This window comes from Dermacentor andersoni, chromosome 1 (genome assembly GCF_023375885.2).
Source record: "Dermacentor andersoni chromosome 1, qqDerAnde1_hic_scaffold, whole genome shotgun sequence".
In the NCBI taxonomy this organism is placed as follows: Eukaryota; Metazoa; Arthropoda; class Arachnida; order Ixodida; family Ixodidae; genus Dermacentor; species Dermacentor andersoni.
This window is the reverse complement of record NC_092814.1, coordinates 89847888-89868702: the sequence shown is the minus strand read 5'-3', so window position 1 is coordinate 89868702 and position 20815 is coordinate 89847888. Positions and strand designations below refer to the sequence as shown.

Below are 20815 nucleotides of genomic sequence, written 5' to 3'. Positions count from 1 at the left end.
TTACCATAAAGTCACTTGATAGCTTGCACTCGTCATGTATGGTGTTCCCTTTGTGTCTTATGTTATTCTTTAAGCACTACTTATTAAAATGACATGTTGAACTTTTTGAATATACTGTCTTGTTTGCGTAGTACCATATAGACTCGTGTCAGGGCCGCACCCGTGTCAGGGCTGTTCCCCCAACTTGGAAGCCCAAAATTTTGGGAAGAAAAATTCCAATACAGGAGCAACCGTGTTCGGTGCCCCGATGATGTGCGTGCACTTTGGCGAATTGTCGCGTTGCGTATTTCCGCATGCAGCTACTGGATAGTGAGATCTACGCATTGACCTCTGATGCAATGGTACATACGGGGTGTGCACAAGTCACCGGCTGTGCCGCCACCACTCCAAGAGGTTCAGCTTCAGGTAAGAACTGTGCCTCGTCAAAATTGTGAAAAAAAAAGTGTGGCCCTTACACGAGTCTATACAGTATCATTGCAAGTCTAGGAAAATAAAGGCAATTGTTAAGGATGGAACTCGACTAGAATATTTTTTTACATACATCTTTACATGATTCATAATCCATGACACTTATGCTTTAAAAGAGTAGCTTCTGTGTGGAGCTGGACAACATCTTCATTTTTTATTACAACTGATTATCTTTGAGTCATGTTGTTAAGCCATATCTTTTCTGTTTGCTGTGAGTGTATATTAAATACCATTTGACGTATGCTCATTTTTCTTTAGGTCTGTACTCCATGCAATGAATCTGTACCTCAAGTTCACACAAGCTGCTCCTCCGGTATGCAATTTGTTGTTTTTTGTGCATAGTGTACAAAGTACTGTAAGGCATGCTTCCTGTTTTCTTTTTTCTGCCCTTACTTCAGACACTAGAAAGTCTTTCTCCAAGTGAGCTGAGGAAAGTTGTGTACAACGTGTTCACACTGCGTGACAGCACTGATGTCAAGTGAGGATGAGCTTCCCACTTCCTTATTTTCTTCATAAGTTTAATAAATTTTTGCACCTTTAGCATGTATCGGCACGTAAAAAATTGTTGTTCTGCTCATTGCGCTGAAGCTTGCATCTGTGTAGATCCCGTTTTCTTTTCAATATTCAAGGCTTTGTTGCTAGAAATGTTCCTTGGCCTGTAATAGTTGCCAATGCACCATATTTGTTCATGAACCAGGTTGTCCCAGCATTGCACGAGACAGATAGAAGGGGCACTATGCAGAGTGCCCAAGGACTTCTTTGACAGAGTGTGGGATGTCATGACACGGACCCCGGGAGGAATTGTTGTTGCTGGGCATCATCTACCACAGGTAAGACCCGACTTGAAGTTTGCCCAATGTTTATATTGGGATTAAAGGAGTACTAGTGTAAAAGTTCAGAGATCCACATGTTTCTGCCGCTTTCAAAGTGTAGCTAGCCCAGATTCCAATTTTGAAGAGCTTCGAGAGTACTGCGACTTTGCAAACCTTCCAGCAAATGCAGCCGATAATCACGTGGTATTATTGCAAACTGATGATGTGCACTAGATGCACCAGGTAACCCAATGTTATGCCACTTCACTCCATTGAAAGCTGGAAGCCAATAGTACAAATAAAGTGGTGTGTTTAAGGTAATGCAAGATGTGGATGGATAGTGAAAATCCAAAGACACTGTAGACAAACTACTGAAACTACCAGTTGGAATGCACCACAACTGAAGCTGCTGGTCGAAATGCACCTGCTAGCTCTGGTATAAACCATAATTCACGGGACTTAAATACACTAAGCCATTTCCTGTGGCACCAAACCACTTCTTCCTTTCCTATATCACTTGATGTTAGTTTTTCACATTCAACATGAGAGAAGCAATAAGCAGAGCTGCTTTCAAAGAAGATACAAGGATGCCCCTTTGAATCGATGGCATAGAGTCAATGAAAGGCTGACTCTTGGGCCTCTTTTAGAGAATTAAGGATAACTAAAACTAGGTAGTTTTGGATGCAGCTACCACCGGCCTGCTGTCTTTTGCTTTCATTTGCTTTCACGTGTACCTGTGTCCCAACTCCTCCATACAGTGCCGTGATGTGCTGCAGTTAGAAGCCAGCCAGATATGACACATATATGCTCTTTGTTGTCAACTTGAAGTGCGTTCTAACCAGGGTGTTGAACTGAACCCAAACTGCAATTTTGGGCGGAACTGAACCTAAACCCAAACCAATATTTTTGGAATATACCTGAACCCAAACTGAACCTGAGCTCAACAAAATAATAATGATCACCAGTTCGGCATGAAACGGTTCAAGCATATAAGGCAACAATGGGTGCTCAATATTTCGCATGTTTCTTCATATAACTACTTCATTAATCGACGCACCCTACTAGCAGATTGCTATAACTCACAAGTTGCGTTGCGTGCAAGAATGTGGATAGATGATGAGTATTTGCTGTTAACTATGGCCACCTTGGCAGAGATGCTTGCACTTCCAAAGCCGGCCATGCCAGTCTTCCGTAGCCAAAAAATTGTTTCAGGGGCTCTGTAGAATCAAAATTTCTGGTGATCCTCCCTATTCAGCCATTAAGTCAACATGTTACAAAAACTAGATAAACACGGAGAGCAGAAAAGACAGTGACCTCGAGGAGATATATTAACAAGTTCAGCTGCATGGCTTATTGTAACCAAAACACTGCGGCTGCTAATGTATGCTGTCACCATCTCAGTGAGCAGTACCTGCCACTGTAAACAGCATGCAAAATATGATTTTGTTAAGGTACCATAGTTGAATGCATGTTTGGTATGTAGCAAAGCAGAGCACAACGCTCGTCGAGTTTTGGTTATTATTCGTGGGACACAATGGGCATGCTTTCGATTTCTTTGTCCACCCTTAGCCAGCGCAAGACTATGCACCACGTAGAGATATGCAAGAAAGATTGACATATGGTTCCACACAAACCATCCTTGTTCATCATTCAGAAATGTCAATGTCATCACCTAGTTCTAAAGAAGCAGCAAACTGAGTATAAAATGTCAAATGCTGGCTTTTTTTTTTTTTTCTGCAGGCTAGAAGTTTGAAGTTGTAGATTGTGTAATACGATGTGAATTTGTGCTGTCTTTGATACCATAGATCACATGCCACAGTTCGCTCACCATGCTGAAGTGACAGTTTTTAAAAGTTGGGTGGGAAAAACTTCTGGTAGTGTACAATTATCTCTATATGTCTGCTGTTGGTAAGTTTTTGCTTGCAACTTCTCTGTCAGAAAATGGCCCACTACCCATTACTCACTGCTGTGACTGTTCCAGAACATGTCTTATAAGTAGGGTTCTGCATTCGTAGAGTTTATTTTTAGCCATATTTAGAGGGGGTATTCTTCCGAAAATTTATTTTTTTAATTCTGAGTTTCTTGGTGTTTGAATTTAACATATGGTTACACTCCCCAAAATAAGAGTTTCTTGGTTTTTATTTATTTCTTCCAAAATTTAGGCAACTGTTCTCTAATGCAAGAACATGTTGTCAGTACTAAAAATGCATTATTAAGCAACTGGTACCATAATCGTCACTGGTTACAACTTGTCATGTATATGAGCATACTTGCCGATGTTTGCATCCGCAACTGTGGCATGATCTTTCTTGTTCACGACAAGGAACATAGAGAATGCCCTTTCGACATTCGCACTAGATTCTGGGAAGGCTAGGAGAGACAGTGCAAAATGTGAAAGAGAAGCCGGTCATGAATATTTATGCGCGAGAACACCATTGGCCCAACAATTTCTTTCACATTATATGCCTGATATTGTAAAAAGTCTGCCGCAAGTCTGAGGATATTATTGTTACTGGCACAACTAGGGCAAACGATGGTAAGGCTTGATTGTCTGGGGCAAATCGGTCTTTACATTAGGATTTATAATTTGCGTTCAATATCAGAATTAATTGCTGTTATGCTGCAGTTCACTGCAAATCTTCCTTTCGACAGTGCGGTTCCACTTCTAAACCGCTAGGTAGTAGTGCAGTTAAAACTCAGTCTAACAGAACCCGATTTTACAAAGTTCCCAATCTAACGAAGAAATTTCGTTCCCTGGCAGGTACCCATAAAGTTCAATGTTGCCATCAACCAGGATTAAAGAAACTAGCTTGCATTAAATCTGATTTAACGAAGCTTTTCCAGAAATATATGAGTAAAAAAAAGCTGTGATTTCTTTCTTAATCTTGGCGCAGACGGGTTTTTCTTCGAGCATGCGCTCTAACACTATCGTGTTAAAACATCTAGGCCCCCTAGTCATGGTCCTAGCTTTATTTTGACAAGCCAGCACGCTGCACCCATGTACGGAACAACGGACTCTGCAGTCACTAGCATTCTTACGTACCAGGTGGCGCTAGGAGCAGCAGTGGTTGGCCACCTCGTGGACTTTTTACACGTACAGGTGTGGGTTAGCAGCAAATACAATGCCGTGGTACCTTTTGGGTGTCACTACATTACAATTTCAGATTTCGAAGGACCGAAAAATCTCTTACTCGATTTTCTGAACTTCCCGATTTAATAAAATAATTTAAGCATGGTCATCACTTTGTTAAATCGAATTTCAACTGTATTTCCTAAAAGAACACACTGCATCAGGTCGCTTTTCCTCCTCAACAATGCGAAGCATGCAATCAACTTCCTCACCAAAGCTCATTAGCATCTGATCGCTTCACTGAGCACAGAGAGAATTCAGTCGCACAGCAAGCACTTTGTGTACTATCTTGTGCCAGGAGAGGTCCAGGAGAGGTGAGCAAGTATTTATGGTGTACAAAGAGGAAAGTGCATGCAGCGCCACTGAATGGGATAGTGTAGCGTGGCAAGTAATGCTGTCTATCCCCATCTACATGCGCTAAACAAACATTTCCTGAGCAAGATAACTTGTTTGGTATTATGGTGTAGTATCTCGAGCCCAGTTTGCTGCACGTTGGCATACGGCTTTCTCTGAAGATGTCATACATTGCAGTGTTCGCGACGAAATGCCGTTGGCACGTCCAAGGATAAAAAAACTGTCCTGGAATATTTGAAGACTACGTGCCCTCAAAATTGGAGTTTCGATTTTGGAAAAATTTTACTGCAGTGTTTTTCTAAGCTTTTCTGATTTATCCAGAAACGCAGAACCTTACTTACAAATTATTACCATCAAGCCTTGGCGAGCACAGTAAGCATAATGATAATTGCTGAAACTTCCACCACTCAACAGCAATAACAAAAAGATTTTTTGTTGGGCTTAGCTCTGCTTTTTAATATAAATATACTTTGGCAATTTCAGAGTATTTTACTTTTGGGCTGGTAAATGTGTTAACCTCATGTTTAAATTGCCAGGTAATCTTAGTAATATTAATAAACTGTTTTATCAGCTCTCAGGCTTGTTTTCTCTCATAAGGCTGTGGTAAAATTGTATCTGGTAACAATGTAACTTGACATTCTCCTTATTGACCTTTCCAATGTGAGCTCCCTGGCTGTTGCCATGATGTCCTCTAGAGTGATGTAAACCCCCTGAGCCTCCTATCAAAGGCGTTGCAGAAGCATATACACTTTGTACTCCTACACAATAGTCCAGGCATGAGGTGCTCTTTCCATCGGTGAAAATATGTATAGTTACTGACCATTTCTATAACTTTTATTCCATATAGGCATTATTATTATTATTATTATTATTATTTTGTTTACAAGCTGCACACGATGATTTCATTGGTACTTTTTTTTTCTGCATGACAGCAGTGCTAACACAATAAAAGTGAAAAATGAAAATTCATGTGACTGGGACTTTCGGCAGAACGATGAGTGGGCAGAAATTATGGGTGGCCTTCTCGAGGCTCAATAGGGGAATTTGCAGTTGGTTGACTAGGGGAATTAACAATTGACTTTTTCCATAAGTGAACTGTAGTGTATCAAGCCAGCACCTCAACTAAATGTCACATTGCAGGGATGATGAAAGCTGAGAAGTACTGAAAATGGGTCAGTTAAGACTTCATCTCCTCATTGGGCAAGCTTGTGCCCAGAGAGACAAGCAATGCCGAAATCACAACGATAGCGATCAGCACCATAGTCGGTCGTTGAATCTGATTTCACGGGTTAAGTACATCATCATCATCATCATCAGCCTGGTTACGCCCACTGCAGGGCAAAGGCCTCTCCCATACTTCTCCAACTACCCGGTTATGTACTAATTGTGGCCATGTCATCCCTGCAAACTTCTTAATCTCATACGCCAACCTAACTTTCTGCCGCCCCCTGCTAATGCTTCCCTTCCCTTGGAATTCAGTCCGTAACCCTTAATGACCATCGGTTATCTTCCCTCTTCATTACATGTCCTGCCTATGCACATTTCTTTTTCTTGATTTCAACTAAGATGTCATTAACTCGCGTTTGTTCCCTCACCCAATCTGCTCTTTTCTTATCCCTTAACGTTACACCCATCATTCTTCTTTCCATAGCTCGTTGCATCGTCCTCAATTTAAGTAGAACCCCTTTTGTAAGCCTCCAGGTTTCTGCCCCGTACGTGAGTACTGGTAAAACACAGCTATTAGTACATCTGCTATGTAAAGTTCATAAATAGCAAACTGGGCGAGGTGGTACTGGTTCATCTTTGAAAAGGTGCTTGGAATGAGAGACAAGGCTATTTGTACATCCGCTGTTCATACATGTCTCACCGCATGTTCCAGAGTGATTGCCGGTGCTGGCGTACATTGAAGAATGTACAACACTATCCGCAACACACAAACAGTTTGATCAGACGTCCTTTGCTATAGAATCAGCGGCGACGTCCAGGAAGTTTTGGATACTGTAGGTGTGTGCTGTTTCAAGTGACAACTTGATAACAGTGATAATTCAGTGAAAATGGACATTGGCAAAAAGTAAAACAACATTGTGTTGTATTACTATTATTTACATGGGGCACTTTGCTTGCTGGTGTAAATGTTTCCTGCTGCAGCCCTATTTGATTAATTTAGTCTAGAAGATCAATGCTGTTCATTGATTGTAAAATATTCTTCTTTTTCAGCAACCTACACTGAGTGAATTAACCATATATGACTTAAACTTTGCCCTTCAAGTGGAAATGCTACTGAGCCACGTCTCTTTACCAGAATACCGACATGTCATGATCGAGGTAACATATTTGTCATAACTGCCTTCATGTAGCATATTCTGAGCATCTTCCATATGCATTTTTTTTTTCAGCTTCTCATGGTGATTGATGTGATCTTGAAAAGGAATCCAGAGTTCTCATTTAGTGAGAAAGTTGACCTGGATGTGGTATGTGTCCCTTCGTATGCAGGTAGTGATGTTTAGATGAAGTGCTTTGCTTGTTAAAGAATCATTTTAGCTGCCTGAAGATAGATAAAAAGAAGTGCACTCTAAAACGTGCAACAACCAGTAATTTTTATTGCACTCGGTGCCTCCGCCACTTATGTGTAGAGTGCTCTGTTGGTGTTTTTAAAGCAAAGCTTTCTTTGCCTCTTCCTTCGACTTTACCACCACCACTGCTGCTGCTGCTGCTGCTGTGGCTGCTGCTGTGGCTGCTGCTGTGGCTGCTGCTGTCTGGCACACCGCGTCGGGGGGGTGGTTCAGAGCGTATGTATACATGACAGGAGCAAGTCAGAGAGGAAAGGGGACGGACGGACATGACAAACTCCTTTGGACCCCACCGCGTTGAATGTGCTGTAATTATCCGTGATGCCCCTCAAAAGCATTGCAGAAACTGCAGCGCTTCCCTTTCTGCTAACATGCGAGTCCAAAGTGGACATATATAGAACTGTAGAGAGGAGGGAGGAAAAGAGGCAGTTTCCGTGCAAGGGGGGGGGGGGGGGGTGACATGTGAATGCAAGGAAGCCCTACTACTATACGACAGCGGTTGTGGGGAAACTGGCTAAGCTTAAGTTCAAGTGGACAAATTAGCCAGGATGTGCAGAAGCAGAGCCACATTAATTAAAGTGCACCGCAGAGTTCAGGCGACACTACTGAAGCGGTCGCCTGTCAAATCAACGCTTCTGTGCCTGCCGTGGTAGCTTTGTGGTTATGGCGTTGTTAGAGGTCGTAGATTTGATCCCGACTGCAGCAGCCGCATTTCGACGGGGGCGAAATAGAAAACGCATGTGCACTTAGATTTTGAGACACGTTGAAGAACATCACAGTGTTGAAATTAATCCGGAGTGCACCACTAGGGCGTGCCTCATAATCTGAGCGTAGTTTTGGAACGTACAGCCCCATAATCCAATTCAAGTTTAATACTTCTGCCACACTGCGATGTGCCATGTGAGGCAATGACAATGCTTAATCCTCTCAGAGGTTATGAAATATGGCGCACAACAAAACATCGAGCCACACCTCTCCCTGTGTGTTCTGTGTACTACGCAGACAAACAGCAGTGGTGCATGCAAGGTAACATTTAACATCAAGTCGCCACTCATGTTGGACTAAATGTTGAAGAAATTAAGCTTTCGCCGTCAACATCACTGCTAATTATCATCAATCAAAGCAACCAGCACAGAAAGCTTCGCTTACGTCGATTCCCACAGTGTGTTGAATTTGCATAATTTTTATATGCTGCATTGTGTTGTAGGATGCCCTGAGAACATGAATTACACTCAATCACCATGAAGTGTGTCTATCAATACCGCCTGCTAAAATTCACTGCCATGTGCCTTTGCAGTCAGTGAGAAATACACATTACTAGAACAGATTAAAATATTATATACTCCTTACAATTTTTGTTATGGGGAGTTCAAGCTTAATCATGTTATAACCAAAAAAACTACATGCTCAATCTCTGTTTTGCAGATCTTCTTTTAGCTAATTGACTTGCATGGTTTCTTTATATGTGCTTTGCTGCCTTTGTGTTTTGCCACTTTTATGCTGAAACGGAATTCTTAAAATGAATTCCTGAGACTTGCAAAAATATTTCTTAGCTTGAGCTAAACTGAAGCCCATATTTGCTGGACATGTAATGAAATAGTTTATAATGACGTCCTCACTTAGTGTGAAATTAAAGGCTCTTTAGAGATTTTTCAAGGCAAAAAATATGCAAGTGGCTATAGTAAATGAAAGTAAAGAAACAAACAAATGAAAAATATTCTATGAAGTAACATGGTGGCACACTCCTGAAGTTTTCTCTCTCCTGATCAGATGAGGTGGCATAGCATTGGTACATTCAGAATATATATATATATATATATATATATATATATATATATATATATATATATATATATATATATATATATATATATATAATTGTTTTGTTCCATGTTCTGATTTCATAAATGTACACAATGTGCTGCCTATCACAAAAAAGTAAAGCCTTGTCAGCTGTTGTCAGCAAGGACCAGCCAACCTGAACTTTTTTTTTTTTTTTTTTGCTATAGACTGTACACTGATTAGAGTCAGAGAGAAGGCTTTTGGAATCTTTATGCAGACCTGGCTACATTGCAGCCTTTAACAATTTGATGCGGCCTTTGATCATACTTCAGTGTTTTATTAGGAATGCTTAAGTTGTTCCGACCTGTACTCGGTCATTATTTATTGCATGACCTGTTTGTACTTTTTTGTTAGCTTTTAAGAGAGCTCTCATTAATTGCAATGTTTTGCTGTGTCCAGTTGATTGAAGATGCATTTAAGATCTTCAAGAATGAGCAGCACCCTGAAGAGTCTGATGCGAAGAATATGACATCCTTCTATGACTCTCCGTCATCTGTGACGTCATGCTACCTTTCACGTGGAATTATGACACGTCTGCTTACTTCTGGCATAGAAAACCTGAGCACAGAAGAGTGCTGTATATCTTAAAGGGTCTTGCACATTAGTGGTCTGAAAGTTATTTCTTATATAATCACACCTTTGGCACCCTGGTCCTGTTATCCAATCTAGTCCACCTTGCAGTCTGGTGTGTTGAACTTGTTGATGTAGTAGTGAATTTGAAATATACTGCTCTGTACTACTTTCACATACTTTTATTTTTCCTTGCGAAATACTGTTATTACAGGTCGAGGCCATCATGCAGAATTAGTTCAACCGAGTGCTTCATCATAATATGGACTTTGATTTTGAGACAGGGACTACCTAGTCATCCAACTGAACTATGTTTAGGTGTAAGAACTTTTTTTTTTTAGTTTGTCCACAATGTTTCCCCTGGTTATAGTTATGAGCTTTGCTTTTGAGACAATGACTTTAATCAACTAATGAAACTATGCGTGGGTGAAGAACTTTTCTTAATGCTTTGATGAGCACAGCAAGAGAATGGATTGCTTTGTGTCTGAAGCATTGCGAGTGCGTCTCTGATCAGGTATTGTTCAAGAAAAATCAAATCTTAAATCTGATTAACATTCTGTGTGGGTGAAGAATGTGGGACATTTATGTGTGCCACTATCCAACTAGCCCATTTTTATCGAGAAGAGCATTACATGGCGGTGTAGTCTTCTACCTCCTCATGGCTGTATGTAAAACGATCAGAAGTAACCTGTGTGCACTAGTATACTATACTAGCAGCATTCGCATGTTTTGCAAGTGTTTGTTGTGCTTATTAAGCACCCTTTCTACTGCACTGTCTTTCAGGACTGCTCAGTATTACAGTAGTTCTCAGAAAACAGATGCTTCATGGAAAGCCTCAGACGCTGTGCATTTCTCATATGTAGTGATGTGTGTGTGTGTGTGGCTAATAAATGGATAATCTATTATTGGTAGGTGTGCGGTATAGCAAATTGAAACGCCTAACCTCACCAAAATCATAAAAGCACACAGCTGTCATAAAAACATGTCGAATAAGGGGAGGGAACAGGCTTATTTCTGTGTTTTCTCGTCTAGTTCAAGAAAGAAATGTTCCTCAAGAATAGTTGCCATTTATTGTGTAGTGGCTTAGATAAAGCTAAAAGAAATAATGGAACATAGCAGAAACCTGTAATTAAATGAAAAAAAGAAATATGCTATCTAGGTTCAGAAACGTAGCCACACACCAAAATTTACCCACTTTTTTTTTTTTTTCACGCATATGGCACAGTGAAGTTGCACTGAAAAGTGGGACTGATATGGCCTGCTGTCCATCAAAGGGTTAGAACTTGCCCAAAATATTTCCCGTGGTTGTGCTCGCTGCTTTTCCCACTGTACTTAAGCTCAAAGCTACCCTGAGTGGAATGCTGAGGCCAGCTGCACTGTGACCTCTGCCCTGCCCTTACTGTACCATCTTGTCCTTTCTGAATCTACTATCCTCAACCACCTGCACCTTATCACAGCAGTTGAGATGGTTTGACATGGGAAGAAAAAAATAATAAAAATAAAGATATGCACCTCCAACCAAAGTTGCCATTCAGTTCACTGACTATTACCACTACTACTGGCGTACTTTGCAGCAGCAGTGGTGTAGTGAACTTACCATCAGATTGGTCTATCGCTTCGCATGGTTAATTTTAGTAGTGTCCTGCCCACTGCAAGCTTTCTTGTTATGAGTATACCTTCAACCATATAACTTGCTTTTCAGAAAGTGTTCTGGTTTTTCTTTATAATTGCCTTGCTGTATCTTTCTGAAAAAAAAATTTGTTTTCCCTCTTTCTAAAGCTTTCTAGTTTGTGGGCACGTTAAATTTTAGATGCTAAGGATGTGATCGTCGCAACAATGCGTCTGCTCTTAATGGGCAACCAGCGTTGCAACTGTGTGCCGAATGCAGCTCCATAACACATAGCCTTGTGGGCAGAGGAAACAGTTTTCAGGAGCACAGGCTGCGATTTTGCATCAGAAAATTCGCCATTCATCTTGAGTCGCGTGTGTCCAACTTCTGACCTGACTGGGCACCGGCGTGCTAGAACCTAGGAGTGCACGTGCTCCTTGGAATGTTTAAGACCATGGATGGTGCTAGGCTGGATGTTTCGGGCGTTGGCAAGCTTTGATAGTCCCATGAACGTTATTGTTCACTATATCTTTATATTGAATTATTTATATATCTATATTGTTCAATATATCTGTTCAATATATAGAAGACCTATGGGCCCCGGGTGCCAGACGACCTAGCTACGCCACTGGATCCATCACCCACCTGTTGGGCAGCATTTTAACCCTTTCAGGCGCTGTGTACACATGTACAGCAATATGGTCCATCAACAGGAAATCCACTGATCAAAGTAATTATATATAAAATGTGTTGCATACATCTTGAAACTTATTATTGGAATTGTGCTGAAATTTTGAATAACGTGCAGAATCTTTTAGCAAAATGAGTGGGAAGGTAGATGGTTGGGCGTTTTTACTTGGTGTCAGTATGTTGCATGTAGCGGGTTCGTTTCTTTCATCCTTTTTCATGACGTCATGCACCAGGCATAATTTTCAAGTGGCTGGATAAGTGCTTTTCAATCTTTTCAAAACACGAAATAGTTTGTTCTCATATTTGATGTTCCTATAGTGAGTTTCGCATGGAGTCCACATTCTGTAAACTCTTTAAAACTCGCTAAACAATTGAAAATTCTTCATTTTTTTCTGCAACTGTACACTTTCTATGATTCTGAAGATGCAAGAGATGTGGTGAAAGCAAGTTTTCAATCAACGGGATAAAATGGCGTCTGAAAGGGCTAAACACACAGTGTGTCGGGGCCAGCCTGGGACTCACGTGTTGCCTTCAGTGGTACCACGATTATAAGAGTGGAAGTAGCGGCCAGTTTTTACATAAAAATTGGGAGATGAACTAACACTGGCCCTAAGTGAGCCTGCATGGCTGTGGTCAACATTTGAGGCCACGACTACCCAAGCACCGATTGCACTAGAGGATGTCACTAGGACTACCAATGAGACTGCCATGATGCTCACAGAGAGGTCTGGGTTAGCATGTGGGGCAACTCAACTACATGTCGGGCAAGTTGGTTGCTGTTCTTTGGTATGTCATCATCATCATCAGCCTATTAATGTCCACTGCAGGACGAAGGCCCCTTCCAGTGATCTCCAATCACCCCTAACTTGCACTTGCTGACCCCATCTTATGCCTGCAAGTTTCCTAATTTCATCATATCGCCTAGTTTTCTGCTATCCTCCGCTGCACTTCTCTTCTTTTGGCACACATACTGGTTATCTGCTTATGCATTGCATGGCCTGCCCAACTCCATTTCTTCCTCTCACTGTCAACTGAAATACTGGCTACCTCCATTTACTTTCTAATACACAACTGTCTTCCTTTGCACGCCTAACATTCCTCATTCCATTGCTCGTCGCACACTCCTTAACTTATGCTTGGGCTTCTTAGTTAACGTCCAAAGTTTCTGCTCCATACGTTAGTGCTGGTAGAATGCAATGATTGTGTGCTTTTCTTTTCATGGATAAATCTGCCAGTCATGGCTTGGTAATGCCAGCCCTGTGCGCTCTAGCCCATTTTAATGTGATTAAGATTCTCGAACTTCACCCAGTTTGGGGTATGATTATTTGTGTGCTTGTCTGTATATAACTTCTTTCACGCCAAACTTGGGTCACTCGGTATGTGACATTGTTTATATGACGGGTACCTGTGGCTCTTAAATGAAAAAAAAAAAAAAACAGTTCTGAAAATGTCTTTGTGCTGGATGGTATCGAACCTGTCATATATATTCAATCTTGTCTAAATAAATATGAAGACGTGCGCCACGCGCAGACTTCGCGGCGGCGCGTCGAGAGGGCAAATATACCATCGAAGCGCGAGATAAATAGGAGCTTAGCTGTAGTACACGCCTAGTACATGTCACGTTTTCAACCATCGTGCCTTATTTTATTTATATGCAGTAAAGTTTTACTCTCTCTCTCTCTCGGCGGTGGCAGTAGGTGGTGTCCAAAACCTGACGTCTATGGCGTATTTCCGGCTCCCAAAATCGATTCTGCCGCATTCAACCAGTAGAAGCAGAGCCTTTAAAATCCGTATTTTAAATCCAGAGGGTGCTGTCCTATCGTGCGTAAATTTGTCGCTGCATTAATTGCTTCACTGTTAATCGCAGTAACGTGATAAACATACTCTTGCACAGATTCTACGGGCTGACTGCAAATCACGAATTTATTACCTTTATCTTCTGCATACTAATCTTCAACCCAACGTTACTAGACTAGCTTCAGTTGTAAAACTCCCCGCCCGCGCGCTTACAGCCGCTGTCGCCACTTCTGTGACAGCCGCCAGAGGGCAACGCTGTTCCATCGGGCTCCACTGCAGACGCCTCGTCACAGCCTTGAGCTCGTGCGGACGGGCAGTTTGCGCGTGTTTCGCGCTCGCTGGCGTTCTCCCTTCTCCGAATTAGTGATACCACGAGAAAGCGGTATCCGCCTACAGCAAGAAGATTTATCGCGCCAGTTCGTTAATACTGAAAGAAGGGTAAACTGCCTTTCTTCCACGACCAAGTGAACGTTGATGCCCCCGCGTTTCCTCATCCAATCGCACGCCTGCCTCATCCACTCGTTGGACGCTGCGTGAACGGTGGCGCGCAGCCCGTCGATCACACCGGCCGCTTTGCTGTAGTCGACCGCGATGGCCAGGTGCGACGGGTATATCTTTCCGATCACGATCCAGCCGTCGGGCTTGACCACGATGCAATTTCTCGTGGCGCACAGATTGTCGCGAGCCTCCCGGATCGCCTCTCGGGTCTGTTGCATGACGTAATCTCTGAAAACGACCAAGATGTCGTTCGGGAGGGACCGAGGATCGTACTCGCTCTGAAACTCGATGTTGACTTGAAAGAGCGTGACGTGGAACGCGTCGTCCCTGTTTGTGAGAATAAACAGGTCCCGCAGCGCATCCCGCGCTCTGTGCAGACACTGCTGGCGACCCCGCAGTTTCACGACGATTCCAAAGCCCGGTCTGGTGTCTCTTATGTCCCTGCCCATAAAGCTGGTCGAATTCCACAGCGGCCTCTCGTCGTCGGGATTCATGAAACGGCGGACCTCGGCGTCGGTCTCGCTCTCGCTGTCGTCGTCAGCAGCGGCAGCAGCTCTGGGTGTCTCAGTGAGATAGAGTCGGCCGTCCCTTTCAGTTATTTTGGCCGCCGCGTCGTCGTCGCCCATGGTCACGTAGTGCACCTCTTGGTGTTGTTTTTTCTGCTGCTCCGCGTGCTCTGCGGGTCTCTGCTGCTCTGCGAGTCTCTGCTGCTCAGCGGGTTTCTGCTGCTGCTTTTCTGTGCCGGGAGCGTCGATTGCAAGCTTCAGGTGAACGTGTCCGCCCTTTTTAATGACGGTCCCGTCCACGCGCCCCCTGACGAGGTAGACTACGTCATCGAGGTGGGCGGCTGCGGCCTTTGAACTCGGCTCCGGCCTCCTGGGTGAATTGGGAGGAGCAGTAGGCGGCCGCCTCGAGGTGCTCGGTTGCTCGGTAGTGCCGCTAACCTGCTGCTGCCGTTGCTGTTGCTGCTTTGATGCGCAGCTCGATTTAGAAGACATGGCGTAACTAGTAGCAGCGTCGTACTCCGTTAAGGTTGGAGGAGAAGTGCTGCTCCTTGGAGAGGAGGATGGAGGAGGGGGATTCCGTCGGCTTACGGTAGTAGTACTAGTACCCTCTTCCGTCTCCACGACCTTTTCTAGCGTGAGGACCATGCGCCCGTCCGCCAGAGCGGTCACGGAGCCGGCTAAGCGGCCGTCCTCTTCGTAATACGTCTCGTAGACGACGGGGAAATGTTTCCTTTTTTCGGCGGCCACCTCTTTTATTTGCTTGCGCATCCTCTCGTCCTCGTCGGACAGTGTCAGGTACAGGCGGCCGTCCCCCTTGTCAATGACGCTGCCGGCCAGTTTGCCGCTGGGCCACTGTACCATTGCGATCCCACCCGTCGTGCTGCCCGACCTCCGCTCCTCCTCCTGGTGTTTGCGCTCCATAAACTGCTCGAACGGAGTTAACGTACGCGGCGGCGGCGGCAGCGACTTCTCGAACAGCTTGAGAACGAGACGGCCGTCGCCCGAGTCTGTCACCGTGCCCGCCACTCGTCCGTCCGCCTCGTAAACTGCTTCGTAAACGAGCGGGTACTTGGGCGCTCTCTTTGCCAATTCTGCCTCCCGTTCTTTCCTCCGCTCCTCGTCGTCGGACAGCGTGAGATACAGGCGGCCGTCGCCCTTGTCAATGACGCTGCCTGCCGGTTTGCCGTCCGGCCAATGGACAATGGCGACCCCCGCTCCCTTTTGTTGCTGCCGCTGCTGCCGCTGCTGCTGCCGCTGTTGCTGCTGCTGTTGCTCCTGCGGCGGCGGCGGCAGTTGCTTCCTTTCGGCTGCCGTCGCTGCCCTTTGCCGTTCGGCTGTTGTCACTGCCTTTCGCTTTTCGGCATCTGCCTTTTGCCTTTCGCCCGCCGCCGCTGCCTTTCGCTTTTCGGCATCTGCCTTTTGCCGTTCGGCCACTGCCTTTTGCCGTTGTTTCTCTCTCTGCATTTTTCTTAGCTCCTCCTGCGCACATTCATACAAGTAATCCTCGTCATCGGTGTCGTAAACAAACAACTGTGGCGACATCGCTCTCGCTGCTGCTATAATATCTTCCGGCCACACGGAAGCCGATGGCCCCTCGCTCACCTCTGAGGTTGGCGGTGCCGCTGCTGCTGCTGCCGCGGCTCCCTCCTTGGCCGGGGCGGCCCCCGATGCAGCAGTGGCGGCCTTCTCCTTGGCTTCTGCGGCTGCCTGCCGCTCCCTCATGACGGTGTTGGAATCGTACCGCTGGCCCGAGTTGTTGGGGTCTCGGTGCTGACGCCCGTTATTGCCAATGGGTCGCAAGCCCCAAGGGTAGCGTTGGCCTGGCGGCCTGGGGCACTGGAAGCATCCGAAGGTCCCGGCAAAGCAAGAGAAGACTGGTAACAGAACAACTTGTTTATTCTAACATAGCAAAAGAGCGGCCGGTCAGTTCGACCGAAGTGGAGAGACGGGAGAGCACGTAACTCAACAGTACAAATCGGAGCCTCTCCTCTGGCGTCCGGGGGCAGCTGCTCTTATACTCCCGGCGTCGCGGTCCAAAAGGGAAGGAGGGAAGGTCACGGGATGAAGGTCACGGGACGGCGCAGCAGGAGCCCACGACGGCGCGAACTGTCGGGCCGAGAGACCTGCTGAACCGAGTGTAGTGACGCATCGCCAACCGCCCACACGACGGCGCGAACGGTTGAGCCGAGAGACCTCCAGGCTCCTCATTCGGGGAACTCCGCTCCCCGGCTGCCGCGCTTTGACAAGCGAGGGCACACACACACACACGCACACACGAAGACACGTGGCACTGAAACACGCCTGGACACGCTTGGCGGGTAGGCGTCGCGGCGGCGTCGGACGGGCCAAAATGTCCGCCGCTTTGAACAAAGCCCCGGCGTCCGTTGCATCCGCGCCGGCATTACCGCGCGTTGTAGGCGAAACGTAACAGACCGCGCCGCCGGGGGAAGGAGATCCCGAAGGTCAGGGGACTGCATCCGCTGTCCGGAGGGATGTCGCTCGATGATGCTCATAACCGAAGTTGGGCGTCCTTGGGCGTTTCTTGAGCGCAGCGCACAGAGAAGGCCTCGTTCTCACGTTCAGGTGCACACAGGACACTGCAAAGTGACTTCGGGAGAGTTGACATTTTTGTTCTCGTTTCCGGCAAGCGTTAGAACCACGCCAAAAGTCAACCGCTCAGTCAGCAAGCACGGCACAACCCTCACTAAGCCCTGCCAGGCTCTTTCCCCTTTTATACTGCTGCCTAGTTCCTTACAGTAGTTTAGCAGCACTCAGAACGCGTCCACAAATCGGAAAAATTGCACTAAAAAGCACATCATCACTTTGAAACACTACACAAAAGCAATAGGTTAAAAATCCTGCCTCAGGAAGAAAAACATCAGTAACAAGCAATTTTGAGGCTGATTCCCACGTTAGGGGCTTCGACTTAAGCCATCGGCGTTACCGTTGAGACTCCCCTTTTTGTAACGTACCTCAAAGGAATATTGTTGCAAAGCGAGGCTCCAGCGCAGGAGGCGACCATTTTTGGGAGAGATGGTCTGCAGCCATTGGAGAGGGCAGTGATCCGTCTCAATGATAAACCTCGAGCCAGCTAGGTAACATGACAATTTCTGAACGGCCCACACGATACACGCACACTCTTTCTCGGTGGCGCTATACGCCTGCTCACGACTGGTCAGCTTACGACTAGCATACAGGACGGGGTGTTCTACTTCTCCATTTTCCCGTTGGCACAGTACAACGCCCATGCCTCGCTCACTAGCATCACACTGAACAACGAACCCTTTTGTGTAGTCGGGCGATCGTAGCACAGGTTGGCTTGTTAGGGCGCTCTTTAGGGCGCTAAAAGCTCTTTCCTTCGTCTCATCCCAGACGACTGTTTGCGGCTCTGTCTTTCTTAGAGCATCCGTTAGGGGAGCCGCGATATCAGAGTACCTGGGAATGTACCTCTGATAGTAGCCGGCGACACCTAAGAACGACCGAATATCGGTCTTCGTACGCGGTTGCGGGAAGTCTCGCACAGCGGCCACCTTTATTTCAGAGGGGCGGCGACGACCCCGACCAATCACGTGTCCGAGGTAGACAACCTCGGCCTGTGCTAACTGGCACTTGGGAGCCTTGACTGTCAAGCCCGCATCGCGCAGGCGGGTTAGCACTGCCCGCAAGTGCGCCATATGCTCAGGCCAGGATGCGGAGAATATCGCTACGTCGTCTAGATACGGTAAAGCGAATTCTTGCTGTCCCCGCAACACTTTATCCATGAGGCTTGAAAAGCAGTATGGCGCGTTCTTCAAACCAAAACTCAAAACTTTAGGACGGAATGTCCCCATTGGTGAAATGAACGCCGCATACCTACTAGCCTCTTCTGTAAGTGGAACCTGCCAATAACCCCTGACAAGATCTAGGGTGGAAATAAACTGAGCGCTACTCACTCTCTCAAGGCGCTCCTCGATGTTAGGGATCGGATAAATTTGATCCTTAGTGATGGAATTAAGCCTGCGGTAGTCGACGCAAGGACGAGGTTCCTTGCCCGGTACCTCAACTAAAATCAAAGGGGAGGTATAATCACTCTCACCCGCTTCAATAACACCGAGCTGTAGCATTTTCGTTACCTCAGCCTCCATAATATCGCTCTGGCGGGGTGACACCCGGTACGCCTTGGATCGTACTGGCTCTGGGGAGGTAAGTTCTATGTCATGAGTAAGGACAGAAGTCCTACCAGGCCTTTCAGAGAACAGACCTTGAAACTCTTGTAAGAGCTGGTGTAGTTCTGTTTTCTGCTCAGGCGACAGCGATGCTTTACTTATTAAGTCACTAATGACTTGATCGGCGTCTTTCCTGTTTGTCACTGAGCCTAGTCCCGGAAGCTCGACCGGAAGCTCTTCGGGCACGTTTACCATCATGCACACCACTGCTTCCCGTTGCTTATAGGGTTTGAGCAGATTACAGTGGTAAACTTGCTGTGCTTTCCGCTTTCCTGGCAGACTCACCACGTAGTTAACGTCCGACAGTTTTTGAACAATCCGTGCTGGGCCCTCCCACTGCACGTCGAGTTTGTTCTTTAGCGATGTGCGCAATATCATGACCTCATCGCCCACCTCAAAACGACGGGCCCGGGCTGTCCGATCATAATAAACCTTGGCCCTCTGCTGGGCCTCTGCCATTGCTTCACCTGACAACTCCTGTGCCCTTCTTAAGCGTTCGAGGAGCTTAAGCACGTACTCTACCACGACTGGGTCGTCGCCCCTGCCTTCCCATGACTCTCGAAGCATGCGAAGCGGAGATCGCAGCGAGCGACCGTACACCAGCTCAGCTGGCGAAAACCCCGTAGCCGCATGCGGCGCGGTCCTTAATGCAAACATCACTCCAGGCAGACACAGCTCCCAGTCAGTTTGATGTTCAAAACACAATGCTCTCAACACGCGCTTCATGACGGAGTGGAGCTTCTCAACGGAATTCGACTGGGGGTGGTGCACTGAGCTGTGTAACAGCCTTACCCCGCACCTTTCGAGAAAGGCTGTCGTCAAAGCGCTAGTAAACACGGTACCCTGATCTGACTGGATTTCTGCAGGAAAACCAACTCGCGCAAATATGGACAGTAGTGCATTGACTATCTCAACTGAGCTGAGTTCTTTAAGCGGCACTGCTTCAGGGAACTTTGTCGCTGGGCAGATCACAGTCAAAATGTGTCGGTACCCCGTGGCTGTTACCGGCAGAGGTCCCACTGTATCAATAACGAGCCGTCTAAAAGGCTCCGTAATGATAGGTACCAACTTCAACGGCGCCCTCGATTTGTCCCCTGGCTTGCCCACCCGCTGACAGGTGTCGCATGTCTTCACAAAGTGGTCTGCGTCCCGAAAACACCCTGGCCAATAGTACTCCTGCAAGAGACGGTCCTTAGTTTTCTTAACTCCTAGGTGTCCGGACCACGAACCCCCATGCGACAAGCGCAACAGATCCTGACGATAGCATTGAGGCACGATCAGCTGATCGAACTCCACTCCTCTGCGGTCTAGATACTTCCGGTACAGGACCCCACCTCTTTCCACAAAGCGAGCATTTTTCTTGGCGATACCTTCCTTGATAATGCAGCGTATGTTTTCTAGGCTGCCATCCTTCTTTTGCTCGGCTATCAAAGCCGACCGGCTGACTTTTAGCAACCTGTTAAGTCCGTCTGACGTAGGCGCGATGAGCAAATCTGGAGACAGCTCTTCTAACTTTCCCGTGTCGGGATTTTCCTCTCCAGTATCTGGTGCCTTTAACGCTACAGGCTCAATTTTATTCTGTTCGGGCGTGCTCTGAATACCAGCTTGCTGCGCCTCTGACCCTTTCTCATCGTTCAACAACGTCGGCCCCGCAACTACCGCCTTTGCAGCGAGCTCCCGAACCTTCGATCTGGTTAAGGCCTGAACGCTAGCCTCACCAAACAAAAGCCCCTTCTCGCGCAGGAGGCGATCGGACCTGTTCGA

General features: G+C 46.2%; 1 protein-coding gene across 6 annotated transcripts in view; it reads left to right on the top strand.

The window, feature by feature from the left end:
* LOC126544308 (probable phosphorylase b kinase regulatory subunit beta) overlaps positions 1 to 9921 on the top strand; it is a 95085-nt gene extending 85164 nt beyond the window's left edge. For 5 of the 6 annotated variants that reach the window (XM_072286323.1, XM_055061752.2, XM_072286321.1 and 2 more), the window contains 6 exons: positions 727 to 781; positions 867 to 946; positions 1166 to 1298; positions 6982 to 7089; positions 7161 to 7235; positions 9576 to 9921. In XM_072286323.1, coding sequence (XP_072142424.1) covers positions 727 to 781; positions 867 to 946; positions 1166 to 1298; positions 6982 to 7089; positions 7161 to 7235; positions 9576 to 9764 — 640 coding nt within the window. In that variant the 3' untranslated portion in view covers positions 9765 to 9921. The remainder of the gene's footprint in view (positions 1 to 726; positions 782 to 866; positions 947 to 1165; positions 1299 to 6981; positions 7090 to 7160; positions 7236 to 9575) is intronic. The other variant, XM_072286325.1, reaches the window with a different exon arrangement.
* Positions 9922 to 20815: the final 10894 nt, after the last annotated feature.